At 40.5% G+C, this 12,543-nt stretch overlaps 1 protein-coding gene across 3 annotated transcripts in view; it reads right to left on the bottom strand.

Moving 5' to 3' along the window:
- LOC126298664 (PDZ domain-containing protein 8) overlaps positions 1-12,543 on the bottom strand; it is a 209,634-nt gene that overhangs the window by 116,910 nt on the left and 80,181 nt on the right. For all 3 annotated transcript variants that reach the window (XM_049990091.1, XM_049990090.1, XM_049990089.1), the window contains one exon: positions 7,295-7,492. In XM_049990091.1, coding sequence (XP_049846048.1) covers positions 7,295-7,492 — 198 coding nt within the window. The remainder of the gene's footprint in view (positions 1-7,294; positions 7,493-12,543) is intronic.

Here is a 12,543-nt window from a genome sequence, read left to right as displayed (position 1 = left end):
GGCAGGAATTTACTTTGGCCAAAGATAAATTCAGCTGCCCAACAGTGGTCTTTTCTGCTGGTAAAAACGAGAAAAACTTGAGGTGACTAAAATAGGTTAACAGATTAAACTACTGGAAGCACATATTAGGAATTTCAGCACAGGCAGAAGCACTGGCTGAAGGCTCCTCCAGGCTGGTATTGCAGGGAGAGTCCCTGATTCACACCCCCTCTGACACTGCCATGGAATTGAAAAGGCTATTACAATCTCCGATAAAATCTGCTTTCCCTCATAAAACACAACATTCATCTAACAGCTGTCTCATTATCTGCAAGTACAAACAGTATTGTAGTGTTCACCATTATTTCCCACCTCAGTAAGGCCAAGGTGACAACACTATGAATGTACTGACTACGGTTATGAGAGCACTACCTCATATCAGCATGGTTCCTCTCATAACAAAATAAAATCACAACAGTGCCTAGTGCCATCAATTCATAGTCTTATCTACACACATACTCTATGAGCCACCATATGATGCTCAGTGGAGGGTTTATCAATGTGTCTGTGTCAGGAAACACTCTACTATTATTGTATTTAAACATTACACAATTGTTTTTCCTGCTCATCTACACTAACATACATTTTTCTACATTTAAAGCAAGCTGTCATTCATCACACCAAATGGAAATTGTATCCAAGTGATCCTGCATCCTTCTACAGTCACTCAATGATTATACAAAAGAGGAGTTGCTAAATATAGTTTTCAGTAATTCCTTCACAAAAGAAGATGAAGTAAATATTCCAGAATTCAAAACCATAACAGCTGTTAGCACGAGTGACATAAAAGTAGATATCTTAGGTGTTGCGAAACACCTAAAACCACTTAAGAAAGGCAAGTCTTCCGGTCCAGATGGTATACCAATCAGGTTCCTTTCAGAGTATGCAGACTAAATAGTGCCTTCTTAGCAATCATATACAACTGTTCACTTGACGAAAGGTCTTTTCGTAAAGACTGGAAAGTAGCACAGGTCAAACCAATATTCAAGAAAGGAAATAGGAATAACCCATTGAATTACAGATCCATATCACTGACCTCAATTCGCAGTAGGATTTTAGAGCATATACTGTACTCGAACATTATGTATCACCTTGAAGAAAATCACTTATTGATACATAACCAACACGGATTCAGAAAATATCCTTCTTGTGCAACACAGCTAGCTCATTATGCCCATGAAGTAATGAGTGCTGTTGACAAGGGATCTCAGATCGGTTCCATATTCCTAGATTTCCAGAAGGCTTTTGACACCACTCCTCACAAGCAACTATTAATCAAATTGCATGGATATGGAATATCGTCTCAGTTGTGTGACTGGATTAGTGATTTCCTCTCAGATAGGTCACAGTTCATAGTGATAGACGGTAAATCATCGAGTTGAACAGAAGTGATATCTAGCATTCCACAAGGTAGTGTCATAGGCCCTCTGCTGTTCCTGACTTACATAAATGATCTATGTGATAATCTGAGCAGCCCACTTAGATTTTTTGCAGATGACACTGTAATTTACCATCTAGTAAAATCATCAGATGATCAATTCCAATTACAAAATGATCTAGAGAGAATTTCTGTATGGTGTGAATTGTGGCAATTGGCACTAAACAAAGAAAACTGCGAGACCATCCACATGCGTACTAAAAGAAATCTGATAAATTTTGAGTATATGATAAATCACACAAATCTAAGGGCTGTCAATTCACGAAAGGAATTATAATTATGAGCAACTTCAATTGGAAAGACGACATAGGTAATATTGTGAGGAAGGCGAAACAAAGGCTGTGCTTTGTTGGCAGAACACTTAGAAGAGGCAACAAACCCACTAAAGAGACATCCTCTGCTGGAATACTGCTGTGCGGTATGGGATCCTTACGAGGTAGGATTGACGGAGCACATCAAAAGAGTGCAAAGAGGGGCAGCTCGTTTCATGTAATCGCGCAATAGGGGTGAAAGTGTCACTGGTATGATACGCGAGTTGGGGTGGCAGTCACTGACACAAAGAAGGTTTTCTATATGCAGCGAGATCTATTTATGAAATTTCAATCACCAACTTTCTCTTCTGAATGCAAAAATATTTTGTTGACACGCACCTACATAGGGAGAAATGATAATCGTAATAAAATAAGAGAAATCACAGCTCGAATGGAAATATTTAGGTGTTCCTTTTTCCCACGCGCCATTCGAGAGTAGAATGGTAGAGAAGTAGTATGAAAATGGTTCGATGAACCCTATGCCAGGCACGTAAGTGTAAATTGTAGAGCAACCATGTAGGTACATTCTCGTATACTATAGCGCCATCACCCTAACATTGCCTCTACAAACACACATATACATAGTTTTGAGGCTGGGATATTAATGGAGTATGGGGATGAACAAATATTTGAGAGAAGTAGGGTCTCTATTCTCCTTTAGTCTACACATATCTCAGGGTGAACTGCATATCAAGGTGATACTTGACAAGTGATCCATGTGTGCAGTTTAGTGAAGGAAGCTGGGGAGTAATTTTTTAAAAATTTTCCCATATTACACTCCAGTTGGCCTACTGACATTGGGACAGTTCATAAAAAGCCTATATCACTGGTTATGAAAGGGAACAGGATGGCATGGAATGTTTGACACCAGAAAGCTCATTATTTCATCGTTCAGGAGCAGCTGATAGCTTCAGACTTGTGGCAACAAGACATCTACTTCTGCTAGAATGTTGTTGACTGATCTCGTGCAATGCACTGTAGCACTGAGGAACCAGAGTGTTAGTGTTAACTAGACAGTTGGTTTTCAGTTGGCATAGATGTGGACAGCCATGCATAATAAAAGATGCAGCCTCTTATAACAATTTATCACCTAAGTAGAACTTGGGACAGGGGTGTAGTCCCACAGCATGCAAAAATCCATTACACAGGTTTTGAAATGAGATAACTGAAAACAAAGCTTCATGTTGAAGTGTTGTGCCTTACACATGGCTCACTGGAGATGATGTTCAGGAGCATCCATTGTGTGTCACTGTACAGTAGGCAGCAATCAGCCACATACAGTGATAATGAAAAATATAGACTACAATGAACAAGATTCCACTGATCAGAGTACTGAAAAGGGCGGTAAACAGATCCAATTACTCCGTACTTCACTCTCACACATATGTCGACTTGAGAGTATCACTCCAATATGAATGTTAAACAGCCAAGAGGAAATATTGGTAAGCACATCCAGAAGTCCCAATCCTGGGGCACAGAGAGGGTGTGTTTGTGCCATCCAGTTTTGAAAAATCAAAGTGTGCAGTAATTAAGTGGCAGCAAGCCTTTAAGAGCTTTTGGACAGTAAAGATCAAGCACAATGGGTGGTCGGTGGTATATCGGAAGTTCCAAAAACCACTTTGGTACTAGAATAGGCTCCGTACGGATTCAGAGCATCAAACTGTTGCATGTTCACCACCCTTCCAAATAGTTTGCACAGCCTTGTCATCATTCATATTGGTCCACAACTGTCCAGGAAGCTAAGGCCCTCTCCAGCTTTCAAAACAGGAATGATAGTTCCTTGTCAATGGGAATGAAATTCTATTTCTTGCCATATATGTTTGAAAATTTGAAGAATTAATGTTTTATCCTCATTGACGAGATATTTCAGCAACTGGTTATGAATTCTGAAAGGTTCTCAAGACATATCTGATCACAGTGAGGTATTCATTCACAGAAAAGAACATTATGTGGCTTCAGGCACTGTAGTCCACATAACAGGCTAACAGACTCTGCTATGTATTTTTAGGTCAGGGTGCCATGGTTGGATGAAGACACTTCACTAGAATGCAAAGCAAAGTGCTCAGGAATAACATGTGGGTTGGTAACAGCTTCATCTTTAACAGAGATTTCTGATGCTGATGTAGACAGCCACAGGTATCAACAAACCCTAGTCCATACTTGAGAAGATAGAGTATGTTTTCCTATGACTGCCAGACCACTGGCTCATGTCTGGCAGTGCCATTTTTGTTCCAGAAAGAGGCTACCATAATTGATATCTTCAACCATAAGGATACCCAAGGAGAATGAGTTCTGTCTACCTACAGCAGTGACGCAGTTTTCCATGGTGTGGAACGTTTTGGAGCTGAGGAATAATATGTCTTCTCTCTTGGTGGGAGATCTGTCTAGTTATGAGACTTAAGTTGGAGCATAAAGTGGCAATGATTTTTGAGTAGTTGTTTCAGATGAAAATTTTGTCACAGTACTAATCAAGTTCAATGATAGAATGATGCTTTGAGTCTTTCACATTTTTTCCTGCCATCTGAGTATGACAAACTGTAAAGTGTATTACACTTGAGGATCTTTTTCTCCTTAAACAAATGGCATATTGATGATCGAGAAGATTTGTCTACTATGAAGTTTATGCATATGGGAGACAGCTTAATTATGTTCTTCATGCATTGACCTTCCACAGACTGCACAGATAGTATCACAAGTACTATATCCAAACTGCAAGACATTTGAAGCCTCTCATAGGTGGGGGATTTGGGGGGAGGGGGGATGGGAGGGGTGTAAGGGCCTTACATCACATCATTAGAGGACCTGGGACTGCTCAAATAAGACACTCCCTTCACCTGCAAGAATGATTCTCTTCAACTTTGGTCCTCTACAACTCAAACTGAACATCTCAGCACTCTGCATTGGCAAGCACTACATATCATCAGTATGAAGCATAAGGTCACAATGAAAATTTATATTCTATGTTCTTTCATTTATGGGGAGTAATCCTAACAGCTTGTACCAATCCAAAACGACATCTGAATGAGCAAGTTTTCAACATCTTAATCAACAGGAATATGTTCCTCTTTTTTTCAGTAGCTCCAGTTTCAACAAACTTGTCTGCAATTTGTTCAATGAAAAATAATGGTTCTTTCCTCCTACTAAACAATTTGCTGTTGCTCCTAAGGAACATTAGATACTGACCAAACTGTTTTGCACCAATTCTTCTCACCTGACCTTTCCATGAAATGGTCTAGGATGTTAGTGCAATGGGGTTTAAACTCTATTGTACATCACGCCAATCTACTACCATTCACTCCAAATTGAGGCTCTCTCCATGGGTGACACCCCATCACGCCAACAGCTCCCTCACATGATAGCCACAGCTCAGAGTCCCAGTGCCTATAACCATAAGATTATGCAACAACTGCCATCACTTCCTATTCCATCCTTCAGCAGGCTGGTAAACTTCCTGGACAATGGGTGGTTGGGGCTATAACACACATAGGATGGAGTTTGTAACCTGTATCTGGCTTTGCCCCAAATTGCCAACACGTATGTAAATTTGGAGAAAAAGTACTTACATCTTAATCTGGAGACCAAACATGTTAAGAGGGCTGCCCTAGTCATGGCTGTGCCGCTAATTCACCCTGGATGAGACAATCATCACACTGTTTTCCTTCTAATCACCTTTTGTGACAGCCAGGGGCTACCATGATCCTATTCTAACCCTTAGCTCCAGAGAGAGAAAGCTGCATCAGAAATACTGCAATGAAGACAGTCAACATTGGACAGTTAAGTAACTAATTATGATTACTTCAGAAATTAACACCAACAAGTGTAAAGATATTTCTGATGAAGATGATAAGCCACAATGGCTATTGATATGTAGTAATTTAAGAACCAAAAGAAGAATGAGATGTTCCTTAGCTTTCAAGAGCTGTCCAGCAGCATAATGTCCTCACATAAAAGGCATTACGTGGTTTGATGAATGTTGCTGCGTATTTTAAACAATGGTCTAGTAATCATGTTTGTCCAATTTAAGTTGATTCAAACACAAACAATGTCCAGTGCAGATATTCTTTTGAGTTCATGACCCTCCATGTGTAAATACTAAGGAGCTGTGTGCAGCAGAGCAGTAAAGTAGGAATAGTCACAAAGGGGATAGATCATGTGAGAGGAGAGAAATAAAATAGGAAGGAAAAATCTTGATTTACTCATTTTGATATCTGCACATCTAAATTTAAAAAATTAAGTTTGAAATGTATTTTAGAATTACACTAATTAGCTTTCAGATATCATGAGAACAACAGTGTGTCAGTTCTGCAGTACCACCCCATATTAAGTGGCTAATTATGCATTAAGTGTGGATTTATTGTAGTATATGGCTATGATTCACTAACATTACACACCATAAAGTGTAAAACAAAACTGTCTGTCTGCTTCACAGTGTATTCCCTACTGAGCAATTCTGAAAATCAAACAATCTTACACCCACAAAAAAACCTACAGATAAACTGTAAATTTACTGTTGGTAAGGGTATGTTAAACTCATGATCAATTTTTGAACAAATGCAGGAAAAAATCTGAAAACTCATCAGAAATAGTAAAAGTTACTTACCACATCTACTGATACATGCACGAAAAAATTACCTGCAACTAGCCTACATAGCTCAAGGCTCCGAGATTAGGAAGTAAATATGAGAGAAAACTGTGCAGAAAAAGCAGAATGATGTCAGAAGAGAAACAGGAATGAAGCAGAGTTGCAGGTCTAGGTCACATTGGATACAGCCCTGTGCAGATGGAAATCATCTAAAGTGTATGAAAGTGGAAGGGGATGGATGTAGAAAAACATATCCATATTTAGATTTCACAAATAATGCTGCATTACTGCACTGTGTTCATTCAAAACAGAGTTAAAGTTTAATGTAAAATTTTAATGACAGTGGAACCTCTTGTTTCTTTCACATCCAAACAAATGTAACATAAGGAAGACTGAAGTTGCATTAGAAAGACATTCTTAAATTAATTGGGTAAAGGACCTTTGGATCTAGCACTTAGACAATCAGGCTAACGAACAGCAAAACAGAAGGTGGCTGTCTGTAAGAAGAATGAAATTGATGACAGTGAAAACTTAAAACCTACACAAGGAGGTACCATATAAATTTAACAAAATAAAGTAAAGCTGTCCTCAAACTGATTGTTGATTTGAATACTGCAGTGCTATACTAAGTATGGTCCTGCTGAAGGTGGTATGACCTTCCTCCAAAATTCAACTGACTTGTCTTGCCACTCATAAGGGGACTAAGAGTTTAATATGTGATTTGACCACTGTGCAACTTGGAATTTTTCAAATTAACAAATCATTGCCAAAGGCTAAGGATATAAGAACTGTTAGAAGATTTCTACAACTAGTGACTGAATCCCAGACCTCTAGATTTAAAGTCTGGCACTTACCCAGTGAGCCCCACCAGATAAGTATAATATTTTCTATTAAACTAACTAAATCACACAGAATTCAACATACCGTTATACTGTCAAAAAGTTTTCCAGTTGTTGTCCTTGTTAATAACTCTTCAAACTCAAGGCTCAGCTTCCGCAGAAACCATTTTTGAACCTCCTTTGTGTGCCTAAGCTCTTTGAATAGGAACTGGAATAGCAAATTAAGAGCAGCACAGTTTTCTTTCTTGAATGTGTCATCTTGTTTCAGTAGTTCCTCCAAATCCTGTGAACATAATACAGATAAATATTTTTGAAAAATGAAACTGGCAACCAAAGGCAAACAATTCCTTGGACGCAAAGAACATAATGCATTACAGAGAAAACATCTGGAAAAGGGTTTGGTCATGAAGGTAAGCACAAGTAACAAACACTTGCTTAACTCCAACAGAACTGGAAGTCAAGGGCATAATGGAATTTCTAAAGCACCAGTTTATACACATTGCAACTTGAAATCAAAAGCTCAGAATGAAAACAGTAAACAACACTCCCTCTGTGTAATCTATGTTGTTAATTTCCATAGTTGGTGTAATCATTTGCACGTGTCTGGGGGTAAGGAGGGGGGGGGGGATTAGACAGTTTACAGGCGTTATGTTACCATATGTGAGGCATTTGTAAAATATGTGAAGTACTAGCAGAAAAATGCGCCTATTACAGCACAAGAAAGGCAAATAGGCTCCTGTTTAAAAGACTCTGACTGAAAAGTGAGGTACCAGCTGCCACATCCTACCTTCTTGAACACCTTAAAAAAAATTTGACATACAAACATATTCAAGCTCTTTTGAACATGCAACTCACCTCTCACTACCCCAAAGCTCCCCTAACTATAACGTGCTCACATCACTGGTCCATTACTGTCAGCCACTCAAATCCATCCACTCCCACTTTCAGGGAGAAGAAGTTCTACAGATCGACCATGGCAATTTAGCCCGGAAGTGTTTACTGATGAAGACGCAGGCCGTGAAAGCCTACATGGGACGATTCATTATCTCTTTGTCTCTCTTTGTCACTGTCTCCTGTCTCACAGCCACAGGCTCCTTTGTTCTGTCCTACTACTACTGCCTCCTCTCACTGTCACAGTCTCCCTCTTCTTCTCTGTTGCTGCTACTATCTCACTCATTCCTACCCACCGCTGCTGTCTCTTCTCATTGTCACGATCTTCCTCTCTCCCTCACTGTCACTGTCACATACTCTGTCTCTTATTACCACTGGCTCTCACCCACTTCCACCTCCTCCTCTTTGTTCCTCTCCCACTGGCATTGTCTCCTTCACTCTTTTCTTAGCACTGTTCTGTCACAGTCCACTACGTTCCACAGCCATCATGTTCCTCTCTTTCTCTCACACTTCCATTGTCTCCTACACTCTTCCTACACCAATGCCACAACCAGTGTCTACTATCTTACAGTATTTATTACTTTACCATCTCTTTCCCTCTTCCACTGTCACCTCCTATCCATTGACAAAAAAGTGCAATTATGTTTGTAGGGCAAAATTTTTAGGAAAAGTTTTGAAGGTGCTGAGGAAGGCAGGATGAGGTAGGTGGTACACCACTTTTCAGTGAGAATCTTTTAAACAGGAGCAGATTTGCCCATTTTGTGCTCTGACAGGAGCATTTTTCTGCTGGTTCCCTTCTTTTTCCTTCCACAGAGTAGCATGTCACTCATATGAAAGGAACTTCATGGTTTAGTAAACTTCTGATAGTTTTTACTTATGTGAAATTGAAATAATGTAGAACAAATTTTACATCTCAGACTGGATTTTATAAGACACATCTAGATAGTAGGTTTCCCGATGTTTATTCCTTTAAAGTAGACGCATTTATTCAGGAAATTTGTGCATGCACATCAGATCTCTGATGTGAGAATCAAATGCCAGCCATGCAGGTCCCACCTAGAGCCAGTAACACAGCAGCAGTGCCCCAAAATAGCATCTCTTATTCGTCCTCCTGCTGCCTTAATGCATAAAACATAGCATTGATTGAAATTCATTGTCAGCTCTGCCAGGACTACGGAATATCATGAGCAAACAGATGGTCCAGTGATGGTGTAGGTTTTTTTTCTGAAAGTCGTCAAATTGTCCACGAGGAAGAGGCAATGCTCATCCCTCATCAATGATCACCTGGTTGAGCTGGCACAGCAGAAAACCCTGGAGAACTGTCACTTCGAGTTTATGGAGCTCAGGAGCCATTTTCTGCAAATATCGTGATGCTTGTTGTGGGAAATTGTCACTATGCACCTGCTGTTCAAGAAATTGTGTGTCAGGTGGGTGCTGAAAAACTTGACACCCAACCACAAAACGAAACACTTTGGAGCAGCACTGGCTTTTCTGCAGCAGTATCATAATGACAGTGATGAGTTTCTCAACATGATCGTCATGGGCGACGAGACATGGATTTCTCACTTTACCCCCGAAACCTAGCAGCAATCAATGCATTGGCATCACAGTGGATCTCCGGTCAAAATGAAATTCAAACAGACTGTATCAGTGCAGAAAGTGATGTGCACAATGTTCTGGGCCAGGAAGAGCATTCTGCTCAATTGACTTCCTGCCGACCATTACTGTGACACAATGTGGAAACTGTGACATGCCATTGGGAACAAGAGGCATGGAATGCTTACAGCAGGTGTTGTGCTGCTCCATGACAATGCTCATCCTCATACAGCTCAGCAGTTAGCAACTGTTTTGCAGAAATTCTGCTGGGAGCTGTTTGATTATCCAGAATACAGTCCAGATTTCGCTCCCAGCGATTTCCATCTTTTCTTGCACCTCAACAAATTCCTGTCCTTCGGTCAGTATTCTGACAATGATGAAGAGCTGAAGAAGACTGTCACATGCTGGTTATTTCACAGGTGGCAGACTTCTATGACACAGGAATACAAAAGTTGATCCCATGATATGATGAGTGTCTCAGTTCTTTTGGGGACTATGTCAAAAAATGGCCCAAACATTTCTTTACCTGTTACTAATAGAGATTTTCATGTAACTATGTTGTCTCTGTTTATAAAAAATAGGATAACTTACTTTCTAGATGCATCTTGTACATGCACAAAAATTTCATAGGCTATGTGCTTCAGTGCTACAACATGGGATTCCCAGAACCCTTCTGATGATAATGAGGTCACTTTACAGCATATTTCTCCACATTACTTTACTTTATAAACTACTTTTTCACCTCAAAACAGATTTTACGTGTGTATTTTATGTGTGCAAATAGGGTAACGAACCTCTGCATTTCGGGGACGGTTAGAAATATTAAGAGTAATTTCAAGGTTGTTCAAGACAGGGATCTTAGGAAATATCATAGATGTTTCAGCTATTTACAGTGCCCAGCTGTCTTTAAATCCATGGCTCGGTTTTGGTACCCAAAAACCATGTTTTAGGTGTTTTTCTCAATAACAGAAAAAGATCTTTGAAAACGGGATGACGACACTTCTACACTCAGGCTCATAAATTAAGGATTACTGCAGAATGTGGTGCCACATATCATGGCACTACACAAAACTGGTGCTAATAGCAAAGGCACATAGGGAACACACACAACACAGATCTGTAAGTCCACAGTATTGGCGATATGTTGAGAAAACCGCCCCGAAACACATGTGCTGCAAAACGCCACTGTTTCCTGCACATGGCAGCTCAGTATGAGATGTGATCACCATGCACCCATACACAGGTTGCACAACGGGTTGGCATACTCTGGATCAGGTGGTCAAGCAGCTGTTGGGGTATAGCCTCCCATTCTTGCACCAGTACCTGTCGGAGCTCCTGAAGTGTCCTAGGGGTTTGAAGACGTGCAGCGATACATCGACCATGAGCATACCAGACGTGCTCAATGGGGTTTAGGTCTGGAGAACAGGTAGGCCACTCCATTTGCCTGATATGTTCTGTTTCAAGGTACTCCTCCACAATGGCAGCTCAGTGGGGCCATGCGTTATCACCCATCAAGGGGGAAGGTGGGACCCACTGCAACGCTGAAAAGGCACACATAATCGTGCAAACCGATGTTCCGATACACCTGACCTGTTACAGTTCCTTTGTCAAAGACATGCAGGAGTGCATATGCACCAATCATAATCCCACCCCACACCATCAAACCATGACCTCCATACAGGTCCCTTTCGAGGACATTAAGGGTTTGGTATCTGGTTCCTGGTTCACACCAGGTGTAAACCCAGCGAGAATCACTGTTCAGACTATACCTGGACTTGTCCGTGAACACAACCTGGGACTGCTGTTCCAATGACCATGTACTGTGTTCTTGACGCCAGGCTTTACGGGCTCTCCTGTGACCAGAAGTCAGTGTAATGCACCTTGCAGGTTTCCAGGCGAATTAACCATGTCTGTTCAGTTGTCTGTCTTTGAGCCATTTCTAACACACAGTCACCATTAGCATGCCTGGAAACGTCTGCACACTTACTCGCTGCAACGTACTCCGGCATGCACCAACACATCTCTGCATATGTGGACTGCTGCCAGCGCCAACGTGTGACGACCGCAGGTCAATTGCAACACAAGGCCATATCCTGAGGTGATTTAAACCCACAAACTGCCCACCACAGCATTGTTTCACCATGTATCAGCATTATCCTTCATTAATGAGCATGCGTGTAGATCAATGCCTAGAGAATATACCATTTAAATTTCTGCAATCTGCTGTAGTTACTTATTTAGATATCCACTGCTGATGGTGAAAAAGACTTTTTTCTTAAGGAATCGTCCATGAAGTAAATGGTGGCTCCATAAGACCCTTAATGTGCATTGTACACCCTATCTAACGTGAAAAGAACCAACCAATTTTCTCTATTTGGCTCAGCTGGAGAGAGTGCGTAATATTAAAAAATTAACCCTGTACTACAGAATAGTTACAGTAAGGTGATCCTTCTGTTGTGTAAACAAATGGTCCTTAGCTCAAGGGCTATCCTAAACACTTGACCCTACTTTCCTGTCACCAACAGGACCCAACATATGATCCCCATAAAAATGCTGTTTTATGTGTAGCGTTTTGGTACATATTGATAGTGCTTGCAAGGATTTCCTGAGTGTGGAATGCATATACTGCATTATACAAAACGGTACCATCTCTGGTCCTTGTATTTAACTTGAAAGTTGTAAGTAAATCGTGTTCTAATTCCCACATGGAGAAGCAACAGTTTTAATCCTTTCTGATTATAGAAATGAAGTCTGAACAACCCACCTCAGAAATTAGATTATTTCTAGAAATTTGATTATTTCCATAAATGTATTTGAGATCAAAATTGCCTGGAACTTTGATGATTT

The sequence above is a fragment of the Schistocerca gregaria genome, chromosome X, assembly GCF_023897955.1.
Source record: "Schistocerca gregaria isolate iqSchGreg1 chromosome X, iqSchGreg1.2, whole genome shotgun sequence".
Lineage (NCBI taxonomy): Eukaryota > Metazoa > Arthropoda > Insecta > Orthoptera > Acrididae > Schistocerca > Schistocerca gregaria.
Note: the sequence above shows the minus strand (reverse complement) of the source record. Positions and strands in the feature narration are given on the sequence as shown.